We start from the raw sequence: 18061 nt of genomic DNA on the forward strand, positions 1-18061 counted from the left end.
AAATCAAACAATTCATTTGACTTGTGAGTAAGATTGAATCAAATTCTCTAAAACTCAAATTTAATTTGATTTTAAAAATATATCTAAACTTTTAATTCAAATTTAAGCCCATAAATTCTGAATTAAGTCAAATTAAATTAAACTAATTTTTAAATCTGAACTAGCTCAGATCGGTCTTGCTAGACATAGTAGTGGCAGATGCATTAACATTTCAAGGTCCACAGCATGACCTGCGGCCTCTGGGTCATGTTTTCACTAGTCTTTAGCTGATCGACCTGTAAAATCATATATATTTATATTTTTTTATTATTTTAAATTTTTAATAGATTGTATTGGATCAGTCCACGGTCGTGACTTTAAAGTCCTTGATACAGCCTGCGTGGACTTCCTGTCTGGTTACAACCTACAATTTTACGGTCCATACCACACAGATAGTCCAAAAACGGGGCCCTTGATGGCTGGGCTGAGAACCGGGCTAGTCCCCAGCCATGTCTAAGTCCAGCCCTAATCTGATAATAATTTCTTATACGCGTTACCGTTCTTGCTGCGTCAACGAAAATAAATGTCCTTGACAATTTCAACGGGTAAACTAGAACAGCCATGGAATAAAACTCAACGTGCTTTTTCATCGTTGGATGAAAACCAGTCAGGGCGGGCGGTCAGAAGATTCTAAACGAACGAACACGATTTGTTCAAACCCACTGGTTCTCTTATAAAATTTCCCTTCTAGATCCCACTACCTTCTTCTTTCTCCGTACTCTCTTTCCGAGAAACCCCATAACCAATCTCACGAACTTCTTCTCATAAATACCCGTTTTCCTGCACTTCTGCGCAAAACAATATCAGTAACCCCATAAAGAAGGAAAAAACAAAGATCATCGACATGTGTTTGGTGTTCGTGTGCGACCAAGACGAGACAGTAATCGGAAGACAGCCGGCGCCGGGGGCGTGTCCTTACTGTGGAGGAATGATTCAAGCCATGGATGTTGAGAGCCAGTGGAGATTCTGTTTCTTGCCTCTATATTTCAAGACGAAGAGGAAGTTTTATTGTACAATCTGTGGCAGACGCTTGGTCATCCAGCAATGATTCTGCTATCCCATCCTATAAAGTCTTTTAATTTCGTCATCTTTGTACATGTATAGTTATATGGTACTACTTCTCTTTCTGGGTTTCTTGTGATATACAAGATTTGGGTATTTTGTTGTATTGTTCCTATTCTCGCTGCTTCAGTTTTGGTGATTCTAATGACTTGATTAATTGACATAACTTCTTATTAGTACTCCTATAATGATTTCCCTTCTTTAAAAACTTGAGCGATTCGATAGTTAGGATTGATATGACTCGAACAAGCTTAGTTTAAGCTGAAGAAATTTCAGGATAAACTCAATTCAGCTCAAACCCTCTGGTTTTATTGTATAGGAGATTATCTAGATGATGACTTTTTCTTAGATGATTCTTCTCTAACAATTCAAACGAATTGAGTTTGATCGTGGCTTTGTTTGGGAGCAGTTTGACTTTCCCTATTTGATTAACTGATGCTTTACGTCTTTGAAATTTGTTTTTTCGTTTTTGTTTGCAAATTGCCTGCAAAGATGATGGAATACCATTAAATTCTAGATTGCTTGACATGCAAATGGCGAATGCCCTCTTGAATTTAGGTAGGAGTTTCCATTTCAATCTAGTCAGACCTAAATCGACCATGCCAGGCTGAGGAATTTTTTTGGTTTTGTGATTATTGTAAAATGAGAGTTTGACGTGATGCGTCCCAAACCAGTTTCAAACTTGTGTCCTCCTGCATTTGTGTCTTTACCTTTGTTACTAAGCTACTCTTTAAGGATCAAAAGACAACTTTTAAACTTGTCTCAAAGTTGGATGGTGTCTAATTTAGTATGGTCCCCCCATGCGTGGTCATGGCCCGCCAAAAGGCTAGTTTGCCGTTGTGTTGGTTCTTCATGAAACAAAGGCCAAAGGACTATTTCTCACCCAAACTATGCTGAAATTTCAAAGTTCTCTCCGTTAATTTTGAAAATCTCATTTACTCATCTATGGGTCATTAAACTTAACTGAGTCCGTTGGTCATATCATTTTTCCTCTCCCTCAAACCCTAAAAACTAACATTTTCCTCTCAACTTAAGTTTTCAAAAATTACATTTTCCCCCCTAGGGTTTCCAAATTTCATATCCAATTTTTTCGACGACGACCGATGATCTCCAAGCATCTACTTTTCCTCTCCGACGGCCCCTCCTTCCAGTCGTACACTTTCAATGCTCTTAGGGATGAAGATGCGTCGTCGCCTAGGAGCATAGATGTCGTAACGTCGGAAAAAGGAGAAGTCGGGGAGGAAGAGACGTCGCCTGGAGATCGGTCGTTGTTGAAAAATTTAATCCAAAAGTTTGGAAACCCTAAGGGGGAAATGTTGTTTTTGAAAACTTGAGTTGGAGAAAAATTATTAGTTATTAAGGCTTGAGGATAAAAAAAATTAAATTTAAGTTTATTTTTAATATTACAGATAAATAACAATTTTACCCTTAAATCTATCAATTTGACGTTTTTTTTAACAACTCATGAGTAGATAAATGGTTTTTCAAAGTGAACGAGTGTGAATTTACAAAAAAACGCATACCTTGGGTGGGAAATAGTCCTTTGGCCTGAAACGAAAGCTCGGGACATAGCCTATAACACCTTAAGACATGTCTATGTGAGTTTTATTAACAATCGATCCATGTGTTTTAGGGTTGACACGTAAAAAATTAAACTTTCATGTATTTTTATTTTTTTAAAATTTTGGTAGCTAATATCAAGGTAACCTGCGAGCCTGTTGTCAAAAATCTTTGTTCCGCTTGAGTATGCAATCATAATGTGCAATGTATATTTGTAATAATTTGGTAAAAAATATAGAGCAATACTATGCGTATCCATTTTGGGTACACAAATATATATATATTCATATGTGTCATCATATGATTGGTTATTGTTTTATTCTTAATTCAAAATCATTTAATCACATGATGACACATATAAATATGTATATATTTGTGTACCCAAAATAGGTACACATAATTTTATTAAAAAATATTAGGTGATTTAACTTGTTACTAAACTGTTCAACATTAACCACTATATTGTTAAGTTTTTTTTTTTTTGTATAAATTTAATAGAGTAACAATAGGATCTTTAATTTATAGTGATGTAATTATAATATTGAATATATTTAAATCCTAGTATAACGAATTTAAATATTTAATCCAATTTTGTTATCTAATAGAATTGAATAATTGTGTGCTCGCTTAAAGAAAATAAATATTCCTCCTAATTGTAAGATAAGAGAAAACCATGTTGAGAAGATCATTAGAACATTTGAAATTATCAAAAATCTCTCTTTTCTATGGATAGACAAATCACTTACTCCCTTTTAAGATTGATATGCAAATAAATAATATGTCAGATCGTTAACTTATATAGATTGTAACTTATTTATGATTAAAGCAAAATCTTAAAACACTAAAAAAAACACTTTTCAAGAAATTTGAAGCAAGTGATTTTATAGAAAGTATAATATTACATGCATATATTTTTTTTTGTTATATATAATATATTAATATGTGATTAAATATTATATTATTTTATTTTTAATTTAAAATCATGTGTATTCAAATTATGTATTAAAAATATGTTTAGATAATTTTATTGGTATAGGAAATAGGACATCAATACTGAGATAATTAAGAATTTTATTTAGTTTAAGAAGAAGGAAATTAAAAAAAAAATTGACATTTACCTACCAAAATGAAAATGTTTAAAATGCAATTACAAATCTACCCTTGCTGCCTTTCATCTTTGTCTCGACGCTCGAATATAAAGAGGGTGGATCTTCAGATCTGCGAGCTCCTCCCCGCTTATTTCTGTAAAAATAACCGAGAGATTATGAACATTTTCAAGATCTAACATTTAATTACTACATTCTCCTGTCTCAGAGTTGACTCAGTTTCTCCAACCGTTCGCTTCGCCGGAGATCTCGTAGCTTAAGGTTCGTTTTCTCTCTCGATTCACAGATCTCGTATATTCATGGTTCATTTTCTCCGCAATCAAACAGAGGAACATTAATTTTCCCTTTCAATTTATGTTGTGAGTTGGTGGAATCTATTGTAATTGTTATCTGATAGAGAATAATTTCACTTATTGCACGCTAGTTTATTTGATTTCCTTTGTCTTCCGAGCGCATACAAATATTTTGAAGCTCTAATTGTTGGATATTATAGTTTTTATACATTGGATCCTGATATGAATTGAGAGATATCATTTATAAGGTTTGATAATAATGTGAATTTCAGTGAGATCTCGATGTTGTAACTTTGATAGTGTTAATTTAAAATTTAGCTCTGATCTGGCTGTGTGGCGGTTTTGAATTGCGCCAAACTTGTAAAAATACAGTTTCGCCAGTTGTTGGGAGTGTAACTTTCCTTAGAAAATGTTGAGCTGGGATTAACAAATTAATTTATATTACGGAGGAGGAATATAGAGAGGTTTTATAAGGGATCTGAATGCTTAATTCACTATAGTTTACTTTGTAAAGCATGCTTATGCTCTGATACTTACACACTCTCACAGTGCATTGATACTGATGTTGGCATTGGGGGCTGGGGAATAGTTTTTTTTTTTGTTTCCCTGAAATGGTTGTTTAAAAGGCAGACAGCTTGCTTCTATACTTCTAAATCTGCATAATTTTCACAGTGTTTATTATCTCCTGGATAGATTATTGATTAATGTCATAGATGTTTAAGGCTAAACTTGTTGGTATTTTAGTTCTTGGCTCCACTTATTATCCAGATTCACTGGTTTATTTAGAAAGATGATAGAAAGAGGGGAAATTTTTACTTTGGTTGCTTAGCTGTTTTCAATTTTCGGGTATTAATATTTTTGGCTTTTCCCCTAGCTTGTCTAGTTTTAATTTCAAGTTATTATTATTATTTTTTATATAAGTTGCTATTATGTTGTATGTGACCAGAAAAGCAACCAGGCAACATGGAGAAATCTTGTAGTCTGCTCATTCACTTTGACAAAGGAACACCAGCAATTGCAAATGAAATTAAGGAGGCTCTTGAAGGCAATGATGTGCCTGCTAAGGTTGATGCAATGAAGAAGGCAATTATGCTTTTGCTGAATGGAGAAACATTGCCTCAGCTTTTTATCACAATCGTTAGATATGTGTTGCCTTCTGAGGACCACACAATACAAAAATTATTGCTTCTATATTTGGAGATCATTGAGAAAACAGATACTAAAGGTAGGGTCTTACCAGAAATGATTTTGATATGCCAAAATTTGAGGAACAATCTTCAGCACCCTAATGAGTATATTCGTGGGGTTACATTGAGGTTTCTTTGCCGATTGAATGAGACAGAGATAATTGAGCCATTGATTCCTTCTGTTTTGCAAAATTTGGCACATCGCCATCCATATATTAGGAGAAATGCCATCTTAGCTGTAATGTCAATATATAAGCTTCCACAGGGTGAGCAGCTTTTGGTTGATGCCCCTGAAATGATTGAGAAGGTTCTTTCAACAGAGCAGGATCAATCTGCAAAGAGGAATGCATTCCTCATGCTCTTTACTTGTGATCAGGACCGTGCAATTAATTACCTTTTGACCCATGTTGATAGGGTTTCTGAATGGGGTGAACTACTTCAAATGGTTGTGTTGGAGTTGATTCGAAAAGTGTGCAGAACCAACCGGGGAGAGAAGGGCAAGTACATCAAGATCATTATATCTTTGTTGAATGCCCCTTCAACTGCAGTCATTTATGAATGTGCTGGGACACTTGTCTCTTTGTCATCTGCACCCACTGCTATCAGAGCTGCTGCTAACACCTACTGCCAACTTCTTCTCTCACAGAGTGACAACAATGTAAAGCTCATTGTACTTGACCGACTGAATGAGCTAAAGTCTTCACACAGAGATATCATGGTTGATCTTATCATGGATGTGCTTAGGGCTCTTTCCAGTCCTAATCTTGACATTCGGAGGAAGACACTTGATATAGTGCTTGAGTTGATAACTCCACGAAATATCAATGAAGTGGTTCTCATGTTAAAGAAGGAAGTCGTGAAGACCCAGGGGGGAGAGCTTGAGAAGAATGGTGAGTACAGGCAAATGCTCATTCAAGCCATCCATTCTTGTGCCATTAAGTTCCCTGAAGTTGCAAGCACAGTTGTACATCTGCTGATGGATTTCTTGGGAGACAGCAACGTTGCTTCAGCTATTGATGTTATTGTTTTTGTTCGGGAAATAATTGAAATGAATCCTAAATTGCGGGTCTCTATCATAACTAGGCTATTGGACAATTTCTACCAAATCCGAGCTGCTCGGGTTTGCTCTTGTGCTCTTTGGATCATTGGAGAGTATTGCCAGTCTCTTTCTGAAGTTGAGAGTGGCATAGCAACCATTAAGCAGTGTCTTGGAGATTTGCCCTTTTTTTCTGTTTCTGAAGAAGGTGAAGATACTGACACTACTAAGAAGGCTCCACAGGCAAGCTCAATTACAGTCTCTTCCAAAAGACCAGCTATTCTCGCTGATGGAACTTATGCTACTCAGAGTGCTGCATCAGAAACTGCTTTTTCCCCTCCTACCATCGTTCAGGGAACATTGACTTCTGGGAATCTAAGATCCCTTCTTCTCACTGGGGACTTTTTCCTTGGAGCAGTTGTGGCTTGCACATTGACAAAGCTTATTCTGAGATTGGAGGAGGTGCAGTCATCTCAAGTTGAAGTCAATAAAGCATCCACTCAGGCGTTATTGATCATGGTCTCCATGCTGCAATTGGGACAATCTTCGGTCCTTCCACACCCAATCGATAATGATTCTCATGATAGGATTGTCCTGTGCATAAGATTGCTATGCAATACTGGAGATGAGATCAGGAAGATATGGTTGCAATCTTGCCGTCGGAGTTTTGTAAAAATGCTTTCAGAGAAACAGTTAAGGGAAACCGAGGAACTAAAAGCAAAGGCTCAGGTTTCTCATGCGCAACCAGATGATCTTATCGACTTTTACCATCTAAAGAGCAGGAAGGTGAGAATCTCCTGCACTCCCTGTCTATTGAATGTGTGGATTACAATGAAGAAGGATAAGAATACTTTCATTATGTATTATCAAACTTTTCATCTATATGATTCTTTGTTGGTTTGTCATCAAATGTTGTTGGTGGTATTTATTTTTTCTTTTCCATGAATTCTTTTATTGGGACCATGCCCTTCTGGATATGCATGTTTTAGTAGAGTAATTAGTCATTTGTTAAAACATTTTCCTGCCACATGCTTTGTCATTGGGAATTGGATAAGTTTTTTTTGGTAATGCATAATACCCACTTGATGCTTGATATCCTTGGCATATATTACTCTGATTATTGTTAATCTTTTGACAAATTTCAAATTCTGTATGTTTTTATATTCTTAGATTTGTTGGGTTGATCCTTTGGATAAATGTACCAATTCAAAATTTTATGAATATATCTTAATTTCAGGGAATGAGTCAGCTGGAGTTGGAAGATGAGGTACAAGATGATCTAAAACGGGCAACTGGAGAGTTCATCAAGGATGGGGATGATGCAAACAAGCTTAACCGCATTCTTCAACTCACTGGATTTAGTGACCCTGTGTATGCTGAGGCATATGTGACTGTTCATCACTATGACATTGTCCTTGATGTTACAGTTATTAATCGCACTAAGGAAACCCTCCAGAATTTGTGTCTGGAGTTGGCAACCATGGGTGATCTTAAACTTGTTGAGCGTCCACAGAATTATACACTGGCACCTGAATCAAGCAAGCAAATAAAGGCCAACATCAAGGTGTCCTCAACTGAAACTGGAGTCATATTTGGGAACATTGTTTACGAGACTTCAAATGTGCTCGAACGAACGGTCGTCGTCCTCAATGACATTCACATTGACATCATGGACTATATCTCTCCTGCAGCTTGTACAGACGCAGCTTTCAGAACTATGTGGGCAGAGTTTGAATGGGAAAACAAGGTATCTATGCCATGTCCTTTTGATACAATTGTGTGATGTTCTTTGTGATTCACAAAGGGTCTTAATTTGACATTTAATCCTAAATTTTATTTTAGACCATCTGTTAGGTCATATGTTGGGCTCTTTCATATGCTGTTGTCATTTTGCTGTTGCAATGATTAGTTTCTACTTGGAGGATTGTAAGATGCTCTTGTTTTATTAAGTGCAAAATTGCTATCTGCATTAGTTGTTACAATATTTTAGTTTGAATCGTTTTCATGACACTATATGCAGCAGCTTGTTTTCGCCTTTTTACGATGAAGGAAATCTACTGTTGTTGGATAAATTAAAAATTGCATGTTGTAATTGTTCTCTTTTCAGCTACATGATTATTTTAGATAATGAAGTTAGCTTCCTACTTGATTTAGTTGCTGCACCATATTCTTTCCCTAATTTAGATATGACTGAAAGCTTTCTCCTGATTGACTGTTTCTCTGTTTTACCTATGCTCAGTTGACCTGACTCTTTTGCTTTAATCATCATTATTTGCTGCAATGCAGGTTGCTGTTAACACAGTGATTCAAAATGAGAAGGAGTTCCTTGATCATATTATCAAATCAACCAACATGAAGTGTCTCACTGCACCGTAAGTTTGGTCTTTTTTCAACGATATTGTCTCTTACGGAGTACATGATACTTGTATTAAAATGTATCTGTGATGCACGGTCAGATGCATTGCAGGAAGTGACATTGTTCTCATGCATTATTATTAAATTTAATTTAGTTGACACACCGCTATGTCACATATGTAGACTGATAACACAAAACTCCTTTTTTGCCAGAATATTTAGAATTATAAAAGATTTTTTCCCCTACTAGGAAACACATGCTAATTCACAGCATAATAATGTTTTTCTTTCCTAGTTATTTGACCATCATATGACCTGTCTTCAAGTTGTTGCCAGAAACAGTAAGGATTTAACATGAAAAGGATTGGCAGATAATTGTATGTTCTCATATTATTTCATTGAGAAAGGTTGTTTATGGTGTAATTTAACATCATTTTTGTGTATCTGCTTGTCTAAATTGCATTGCAGATCTGCCTTGGATGGTGAATGTGGATTCCTGGCAGCAAACTTGTATGCCAAGAGCGTGTTTGGCGAGGATGCATTGGTAAACGTTAGTATTGAGAAACAGATGGACAACAAATTGAGTGGCTACATCAGGATAAGGAGCAAGACCCAGGGTATTGCTCTGAGTCTAGGGGATAAGATCACCCTCAAGCAGAAGGGAGGCAGTTGATGTAGAATAATGGCATAAATATTTCCTCCAAACTGGTACTTATTTTTCTCATAAACGTAACATTCACTGCGGTTTCACTCATCCATCTCAATCTAGACCTTGCATATATCATTCAATTGCAAGTCTTGGTGATTTATGTTTCTCATATTTCATTTGTTGAACTGATGCAGGTGCTTTGCCTGAGAATCAGAAGACAGCCCTCCCATTTTTTTCTTTCACCTTTTTGTATTTAGGCCATTCAGGAAGTGAAGTTTACATTTGAGCCATATATAAAATTGCCCCCTTTTTAGTTTTATGCTAGCAAATTGTCCTTTTGAAACAGGATTTTGTTATGATTTTTCAACAGCGTTGAAGTTAAGCTCTTTTATTAATTTTCCAAAGTTTGGCTTTGTAGAAACGACCTGGTAATAAATTCTGGCGTTATGATTTATTGTGATATGTCAATGTTGAACATACAAAGCAATTTCCTTTCACCCTAGATAACTACTCTTCAGGCATACATATGATCATGTACGGGTGAATTCAAGTCAAATCTAGTTATTTGAACAAAACGCTTAATTGAGATCTAGCCTGCTTAACTCAAGTATTTGCATGAAAATTTTGAGAATGTATACCGCAACAAACTAGTAATATGACATGACATACCGTAAAAATGATTGGGTATAAATATTGCGATATGGTCACATTAGTAATGTTAATATCCCTTTAATTCAAAATTATCTTATTTTAATCCATGCATTTGAGATCAAGTTGATGTCTCAGCCACACAAACACATAAAACTTTATCCAAGAGAAAATCAGAGAGAAAAGTTTCAATGGCTGGTTTCCATGGAGTACTAACCGGATTATAACAAATTACAAGAGGTGAAAAACAATGGGGCAATTCGATTCCTCAGGGAAAAAAGAATTCATTACATCACTTACAAAGTTTCAACTTCTTAAAGTACAAAGACACCATGGACTTCGGGTAGGGTTTCGTAGCAAGGCATGTTGGAATGTTTTCAGGCTGCTCAATCCACAGCTTATGAGCAACGCCACCGGCTCTCAGCTTCTCCGACAAATTCACCATCTGAGTTTCGCCTTTCACCTCAAGAGTAACCTGCAAGAAAAACCCTACAAAAATATGTAAGTCATACTCATAAATTTAAATCCAGATCCGAATAGTTCTCATTTTCTTCAAATTACCTTGTGCATTGAATCCATTTTTTCAGGGCTACAGTACTGAAGAGTGTGCGGATCGTCTTTGTGAGACCAAATGGCGGCCACCGAGGCATGGCAGCCCTGCGTAACTACACTACCCATCGGCCACGTGTCAATCAGGTCTCGTCGGAGAACTACGTATTGTATCAGAACATCATCGGTATTGTTATACTCTGTATTCGCCGCGTTGTTTGGTGCTGTCGTCGTCATTGGATTGGCAGAATCGGCGGTGGATTGACTCATCGATTTCCAGCTGAGTCGACTCTTACTGCTACTATAACTGGTTCTTGGGGTGGTAGTGATGGTTGATTTTGAAGGTTTCAAGTGAGAGATGGAGGCCGTGATACGACACGATGAGAGCAGAAACGACATAGTTTATGTGACAACTTTAATTTCTTGTATAATGCATTACAAGATATTTTTTTTTACAGGCCCAAACAATCGAGGCACACGAACCCAGGAAATATGTAGGCCCGTTATATACCCATAAACTCACCCAGTCACCCCTCTGAAGAGATCTTGGAGAGGACCAAATGGGGTTGGATTAAATCTACGTCAAACTTACCCAGCCCAAAATCAGTTTGATATTTATAAGTTTAGATTTAATTTGAATTGGTTTGAACTTAAATATTTGAATAAATGCAAACTTAATTTATTTTATAAAAATAAATTACGGATGATAATTTAAACCTCTAAACCGGGCCCCTAACTTACCCTTCTTGGAGAAATTTTTTGATAGAAACAAATGATGAGGATTACCAAAATTTTTTGTAGTCGATAAGATAAAAAAAGATATATCTTCTACCTATCTCATCTTTAATTTGTCTTTTTTCTTATATGTCTTCTATACTCTTAAATATTGAATTAATTTTAAATTATTATATGATATATCATTATGTAATTAAATATTATTTTATTTTTAATTTAAAATTATTTAATTATTTAATTATACTTATTAAATATATATTTATTTATATACTTAAAATAAATACATATATTATTAAAATCATGTCATCATACTTAATAAATTCTTTATTATTGTATCATGAGGATAAGCGGACAAGAAAGGAGAAATTTCTCTCGTGAGAATGGAAAAAGAATTTTCCTGTGGAAAGGAACATTTTTCCTCAAAGAGAAAGCGGAGATTCTTAAAAATTTGCGCAAGGAAATATTTATATGTTTATATTTGCCGAAAGAAAAAACAATCAAGAAAAGAGGATATTTGGTGGGGATGGGCGCATGCAATACACGTGGCAGAAAATAAGAAAAGGATGGTTTACAAGGAGATGAATGTCCACATGCTGAGAATTTGGACTTTTCAAGGATAAGATAAAAGATAAGTTTGTTCATGATACGATATTTCATAAATTCTGCTGCACCTACAACTTTGATGGCATGAACTTTCCATCTTTAGGTTTCCAAAGTTTATTTTTTCACCCCTTATCTATTTTTGTTAATGAATATGATTATGTGGAAGGATACGAATGTGTTTAGTTTAAGTAATTTTTTATTATTATAAATAATTAATGGATATAAGTTATTACTATATTGATAAAACTTATAAATGTAAATTATTATTGTGTTTAGTTAAAAATATTAAAATATTATTGGGTATAATTATTTTAAAATATTTTTCATATTATTTATTATATTAATTAAAAATAAGAGTATTTTTGTCTTTAAAAATTATAAAGATATAATTGTAATAAAACCAATATAATATTTTAATATTTAAATTGGATGTGAGAATTGTATAACATCTTACGTTACTTATCATATCACTATTATTAATATAAATTTATCAAAAAATTTTATTATATAAAAGTAATGTTAGTAATAAATAATAATTATTAGAATAATTTTTTATTCCTTCTAATCGACTGCTACCTTAATTTCTTTCTAAAACCCATTGCCTAAACTTTTTTACTTTCTGTCCATGGAATTACCACCTTACCATCTTTAAACGGTGGATATAAAGGGGTAGAGTTTAAAAATTAGTAGTTACCCTTTTTAGTGTTTGAAAAATTAATAATTTAATATATTAAAAATATCAAAATAACCTCTTAAATTTTGCATGCGCTTTTTAAATTTTATTATTTTTTAATTAACTTTAATATTTTTACTTTTATTTAATTTTAACTTTATATTGTATCTTTAGATTTACCACTGTTATTGCTCCATTGTTGATACCATCATCACTAACTCTTATTCTATGGAAGCTCCTTGCCATCTAGATACATCCAATAATTATTTTCACCTCCTCATCGCACAATTTCACCCAATCTATTGCTTCAATGTCCTAACTAATGACATTCGACACTAGCATCCCAAAGGGTAAGACACCTTCATATTCAATTCATTTAAAGTTCCAAAAATGAATCATTTAAGTTCAATAAGAAAAACCCTTGTCTTCTATGTTGATGAATTGAAGGAAGTTTTTTAATAAAGTAATTAACACTCATACTTGTAAGATAAATTATTTTATTTAAGATTGATCTATCTTCTTTACTTGTTATTTTCATTATGATGCTATTTTAAAAAAGAATAATTTCTTAAAAGTAAAAGAACTCTAAATTATTTTGATTGAAACCTTTAATTCATACTCAAACTCTAGATAAAAAGAGAAGAAAAAGGCTATTCCTAGCTTAGAACTTGCTCTAATCTTAGAACTCATGTGGTATATTTCAATGAGATTTTCAAGCATTTCAAGCCTCCAACCATCCTCGCAATAAATGTCAGTTGAAGGATCAATTCTACTTGCTTTTGTTGAAATTTTTTCTCAATTGGATTTCTAATTTAAAAATCTCATGACTCTTCTGATTTGTCTTTTTCAATATGAAATACGAGTAATAAGGACATTTAAGGTGCAGGAGAAGGGTGAAACCACTACGGTTTTCTTCTAAAGGAAAGTAATGTACAAAAGTGAAATACTTCAAAGTCATCAATGGCATTTTCATCCAATGTTACTATGAAAATATAAGAAATTCGGGAAGTGAATGATAGAAGAACAGATAGAATTTTCGAACTTACAAACGGGAAAAACTAGTTTGTCGAAGTTCAGGTGGAAAATAGTCATTCAGCCTGTAATTCAATATTCACCAATTAAAATTATGAAATCAGAGGTAGGTTTCTTCCATGGACATCAACTTCTTCATGATAAGATGCTTTATCCTCAATTAAACTTTGTATTATCAAGAATAATTGGCACCTGAAACCATTTTTTTCATTCGATTATTTATTTACATTCATTAAAAATTGTTCTTCCATTTCCACACCCTAAACATTCTACCACTGATCATCTTCTTTTGTTTCATCTTCATCTTCATCTTCATCTTCTTGCAGATCTGCAAGCGAGAAACAGCTTTTTGACTTGAAACCAATCTTCAACCCGCTTCCATTTAACATTTTTGTTGGTGGGTTTTTGATCGGTTGTTGTTGTTGTTCTTCTTCTTCTTTCTCTGCTGCTCCTTGTTTACACGAAGACAAGTTTTGAACTTGGCGAGGATGATGATGATCATCATCATCATCTTCTTCTTCTTCAAGAGCTGGAAGAAGAGGCATAGATATCGGGTTCTGCCAAGAGTAAAAAGACGATCTTCTGTTTTTTCTGTATAACTTGTTCGCCATAAGCAATCTTCTTCTCTTGTTAAATGGATTCTCTTCCTTCCGCAGATCCTCCACAGTGCTCACATCAGATAGATTCGCAAATGATTTCGATCTCCCACTGTAGTGATTCGATAATCCTCTCCTGAAAAACCCATCACAATTTTATTTTCATTTAAAATAAATATTTAATCTTTCAAGTTTTTAATTTTGTGATCCACTCACTTGATCGGAAGAGAGTCTTCTAATGAATCCAAACAAAGGGTGGAGTTCTTTGTCAACTTCGACGACGATGCAGTGGCAGCGGCGGCGGCGGAGTTTGCGTCTTCCTTCTCTTCTTCTTCTTCTTCGCTGTTATCAGGATCCCCGATGGACGACAAACTTTCCGAAGAATCATCCGATTTATTTTCTTCTTCTTTTTCTCCGCCGTTACTCTTCAAGAACAAGCACGTCGGCTTATCCTGCGCTGCAGCAGCAACACCATCGCTCCGGTCTCGGACGCACGTCGACGACGGCGTTGACGGCACAGACGCCTTCATGCCATAAGTGGGACCCACCAAGACATCCATGGATAAATTAGACAACAAAAGAGAAAAAAAAACAACCACGTCAACCGTTTCTGATCACCCTCCTTCGTCGTCGTCGTCCTCTCTTTCTCTCGTTCTACCTCACAGCACAGGATCTCTTGTCATCAATTGCTCAACAACGACGTCGTATCTGTTTTGTGCAGCGAAAACACGAGCGATGAAGAAGAAGGATTAAGATGAGGTGGGTGTCGGCTGAGACATCATTTTGTAGAAAGAGAAAGGAGAAGAGAGAGAGAGAGAGAAAGGAGAGGAAGATAAGAATAAATAAGAACGCGAAGAGAGAGAAGAGAGAGACAGACTGATATTGCCTCGCCACAACGAACTGTATGTATACACAGTCAGATGTATATATATACGTGTATTTTTATACGTATATTTATGTTGGCGGCCAAATAAGCTAGAAGTAGCAACTAGTTTGACACGTTCGTCATGACATGGGATTGAAAATAACCCTAAAACCCACACTTTTACGCTGTAAGAACATAATTTTCCTCCAAAACTTTATAATTTGAGCGAAGAAGATGAGATATTTAAGCGAAATGGTTTGTGTCTAAACTCTGTGCTCGGATCAAACTCGATTAGGGTTGGTTAGCTAAGTACGATTTCCTTATTTAAAAATAATAAATTAATTATTTTGTATTTGAAATTTATAAGTTTGATTATCAAAATGGTTAAAAAATTAGTGTGTATTAAATGTATGTATGTACGACAGGTGTGTGAGATTTAGATTAATATCTATACATAGAGTGTATCGAAGATTATCTTTTAAATAATTAAACGATATGTTAAGTTGTGTCATGTTAGTGTACAAATGTATGTCACACCTCTTAAAATCTTATATAAATATTTGTACATCTGAGTGTATTAGAGATTTCAAAATCAAATAAATATATATTTAAATTATCGAAGACTTTCTTCTAAATAATTAAATGGTAAGTTATACATTATGTTAGTGTGCACGTGTATGTCATGCATCTCAAAATGTCATGTGAATGTGTATGTATATGTGACACAATTCAAAATCTTATAGATAAACATACATAGGGCATTTTCTTTTTAATAATTAAAAGGTAAGTGACATGTTATATTATGTCATTTGAATGCGTATGTATATGTGGCAAAGATGAGATATTGAAGCAAAATGGTATGTCTCTAAACTATGTGCTCAGATCAAACTCGATTAGGGTTGGTTAGTTAAGTGCAATTTCCTTATTTAAAAATAATAAATTAATTATTTTGTATTTGACATTTATAAGTTTGATAATCTAAATGGTTAGAAAATTAATGTGCATTAAATGTATGCATGCATGACAAATGTGTGAGATTTAGATTGATAACTATATATAGAGTGTATCGAAGATTCTCTTTTAAATAACTAAACGACATGTTAAGTTGTGTCATGTTAGTGTACAAGTGTATGTTACACGTCTCAAAATATCATATAAATATTTTTACATTTAAGTGCATCAAAGGTTTCAAAATTAGATAGATATATATTCAGATTATCGAAGACTTTCTTCTAAATAATTCAATGGTAAGTTATACATTATGTTAGTGCATGTGTGTATGTCATGCGTCTCAAAATGTTATATGAATGTGATGTATATGTGACACGTTTCAAAATCTTATAGATAAACATATATAGGGTATTTTCTTTTTAATAATTAAATGGTAAGGTTACATGTTATATCATCTGAATGCATATGTATATACAACATGTTTCAAACTCAAACAGATAAACATACATAGAGTGAAAATTTTCTTATAAATAATTAAATGTGTGTGTGTGTATGTGTGCGCGTGTGTATGTATTAAAAATTCTCTTCTAAATAATTAAATGGTAAGTTACACATTATGTTGTGTCATCTGAATGCGTATATATATGTGACATATTTCAAAATCAGATAAATAAATATACATAAAATGTATCAAATATTTTCTTCTAAATAATTAAAATGATAAGTTATATGTTGTGTTATGTCATTTGAATGTGTATGTATATGTGAGAGGTTTCAAAATCATACAGATAAACGTACTTAAAGTGAGTTATATGTTATGTTTTGGCATCTAAATGCATATGTATATGCGACACGTTTCAAAATTAGATAGATAAACATATATAGAGTATATCGAAGATTCTCTTCTAAATAATTCAATAGTAAGTTACATGCTATGTTATGCTGAATGTATATGTATATGTGACATATTTTAAAATCAGATAGTTAAACATATATAGAGTGTAACGAAGATTTTCTTTTAAATAATTAAATAATAAATTATATATTATATTACATCATCTAAACGTGTGTATACATGCAATACGTTTTAAAATTAGATAGATAAACATACATAAAGTGTATTAAAGATTTTTTTTCTAAATAATTAAATGGTAAGTTATATGATATATTATATCATCTGAATGCTTATACATATGTGACACGTTTCAAAATCATATAGATAAACTTATATAAAGTGTATTGAAAATTCTTTTCTAAACAATTAAATGGTAAATTTCACATTATATTATGTTATCTGTTCAAATCACACACCATAATATATATAACTTATCATTTAATTACTTAGAAAATTATATTCTAAGTAATTAAATGATAAGTTATATATATTATGGTGTGTGATTTGAATATGTACATTTCAAAATCAGATAAATAATTATTAACTACGTATATATATTATGCAATTAAGTATGTGGCAAATTAAGTTAATGAGATTATTATAGACGACAACGCGTAAAGTGTATTCTTATACAAATGAAATGTCGTTTATCCTCCGTACAAAATCCATGAAAGACGGATTTGATTGATTTACACAAAATGTAGTAGCTTTGCTTTTTTTTAATTTTTTTTGGGAACTTTTAATTAAAAAAAAAAAAACTTGTCTTATTATTTATTAAAAAGGAAGGAGTTAATGGAGGAATAATTCATGAATTAATAATAATGTTGAATGGATCAGCCAATCCGTAAGTTTGACTTGACTGGTCATATTGTTGGACAACAACTGGCTACTTTCATTCATTCATCACTCTAAAAAGAAAAAACATATATAAAAATGGGTGGGTGGGTCACAGCCTGTGAATCGTACGGTCAGTTGATAATATTCTATATGGATGAGATGAGTGATCCATTTGGAAATATTATATTGACTTCTAGGCTTCGATTCAATAAAAAATAAAACATTATTCTGGCAATGAATCCCTTCTTATTACTTATATTTTTTTAATATATAAAATTAATTAAATAATTTTAAGTTTAAAATAAAATAATATTTAATTATATAATAAAACATATAAATATATTTTTTAATATTTAAAATAAATATATAATATTATTTTAATAAAATTAT

General features: G+C 33.3%; 4 protein-coding genes across 4 annotated transcripts; 2 read left to right on the top strand and 2 right to left on the bottom strand.

The window, feature by feature from the left end:
* Positions 1 to 589: 589 nt before the first annotated feature.
* LOC123194336 lies at positions 590 to 1280 on the top strand. The gene has a single exon (XM_044607516.1). It carries the CDS (start codon positions 884 to 886, stop codon positions 1085 to 1087), a length of 204 nt encoding a protein of 67 aa, XP_044463451.1. The 5' UTR covers positions 590 to 883; the 3' UTR covers positions 1088 to 1280.
* A 2591-nt stretch (positions 1281 to 3871) lies between these two features.
* LOC123194526 (coatomer subunit beta-1) lies at positions 3872 to 9741 on the top strand. The gene is made up of 6 exons (XM_044607760.1): positions 3872 to 4028; positions 5007 to 7069; positions 7521 to 8030; positions 8570 to 8655; positions 9107 to 9346; positions 9482 to 9741. The coding sequence occupies exons 2-5, from the start codon at positions 5024 to 5026 to the stop codon at positions 9309 to 9311; spliced, it is 2847 nt and encodes a 948-aa protein (XP_044463695.1). The 5' UTR covers positions 3872 to 4028; positions 5007 to 5023; the 3' UTR covers positions 9312 to 9346; positions 9482 to 9741.
* A 367-nt stretch (positions 9742 to 10108) lies between these two features.
* LOC123194527 (putative peptidyl-tRNA hydrolase PTRHD1) lies at positions 10109 to 11011 on the bottom strand. The gene is made up of 2 exons (XM_044607762.1): positions 10497 to 11011; positions 10109 to 10410 (listed from the first exon to the last, which is right to left on the bottom strand). The coding sequence occupies exons 1-2, from the start codon at positions 10881 to 10883 to the stop codon at positions 10228 to 10230; spliced, it is 570 nt and encodes a 189-aa protein (XP_044463697.1). The 5' UTR covers positions 10884 to 11011; the 3' UTR covers positions 10109 to 10227.
* A 2701-nt stretch (positions 11012 to 13712) lies between these two features.
* On the bottom strand, positions 13713 to 15134 carry LOC123193956 (uncharacterized protein DDB_G0283697-like). The gene is made up of 2 exons (XM_044607039.1): positions 14340 to 15134; positions 13713 to 14259 (listed from the first exon to the last, which is right to left on the bottom strand). Exons 1-2 carry the CDS (start codon positions 14681 to 14683, stop codon positions 13797 to 13799), a joined length of 807 nt encoding a protein of 268 aa, XP_044462974.1. The 5' UTR covers positions 14684 to 15134; the 3' UTR covers positions 13713 to 13796.
* Positions 15135 to 18061: the final 2927 nt, after the last annotated feature.

This window comes from Mangifera indica, chromosome 13 (assembly GCF_011075055.1).
Source record: "Mangifera indica cultivar Alphonso chromosome 13, CATAS_Mindica_2.1, whole genome shotgun sequence".
Lineage (NCBI taxonomy): Eukaryota > Viridiplantae > Streptophyta > Magnoliopsida > Sapindales > Anacardiaceae > Mangifera > Mangifera indica.

Coding starts and splice junctions, on each gene's coding strand:
- LOC123194336 (XM_044607516.1), top strand. CDS start 884: ATGTGTTTGGTGTTCGTGTGCGACCAAGACGAGACAGTAATCGGAAGA.
- LOC123194526 (XM_044607760.1), top strand. CDS start 5,024: ATGGAGAAATCTTGTAGTCTGCTCATTCACTTTGACAAAGGAACACCA. Junction 8,031..8,569: donor AGTTTGAATGGGAAAACAAG/GTATCTATGCCA, acceptor GCTGCAATGCAG/GTTGCTGTTAACACAGTGAT. Junction 8,656..9,106: donor ATGAAGTGTCTCACTGCACC/GTAAGTTTGGTC, acceptor ATTGCATTGCAG/ATCTGCCTTGGATGGTGAAT.
- LOC123194527 (XM_044607762.1), bottom strand. CDS start 10,883: ATGTCGTTTCTGCTCTCATCGTGTCGTATCACGGCCTCCATCTCTCAC. Junction 10,411..10,496: donor AAATGGATTCAATGCACAAG/GTAATTTGAAGA, acceptor TTTTTCTTGCAG/GTTACTCTTGAGGTGAAAGG.
- LOC123193956 (XM_044607039.1), bottom strand. CDS start 14,683: ATGGATGTCTTGGTGGGTCCCACTTATGGCATGAAGGCGTCTGTGCCG. Junction 14,260..14,339: donor GAAGACTCTCTTCCGATCAA/GTGAGTGGATCA, acceptor TGGGTTTTTCAG/GAGAGGATTATCGAATCACT.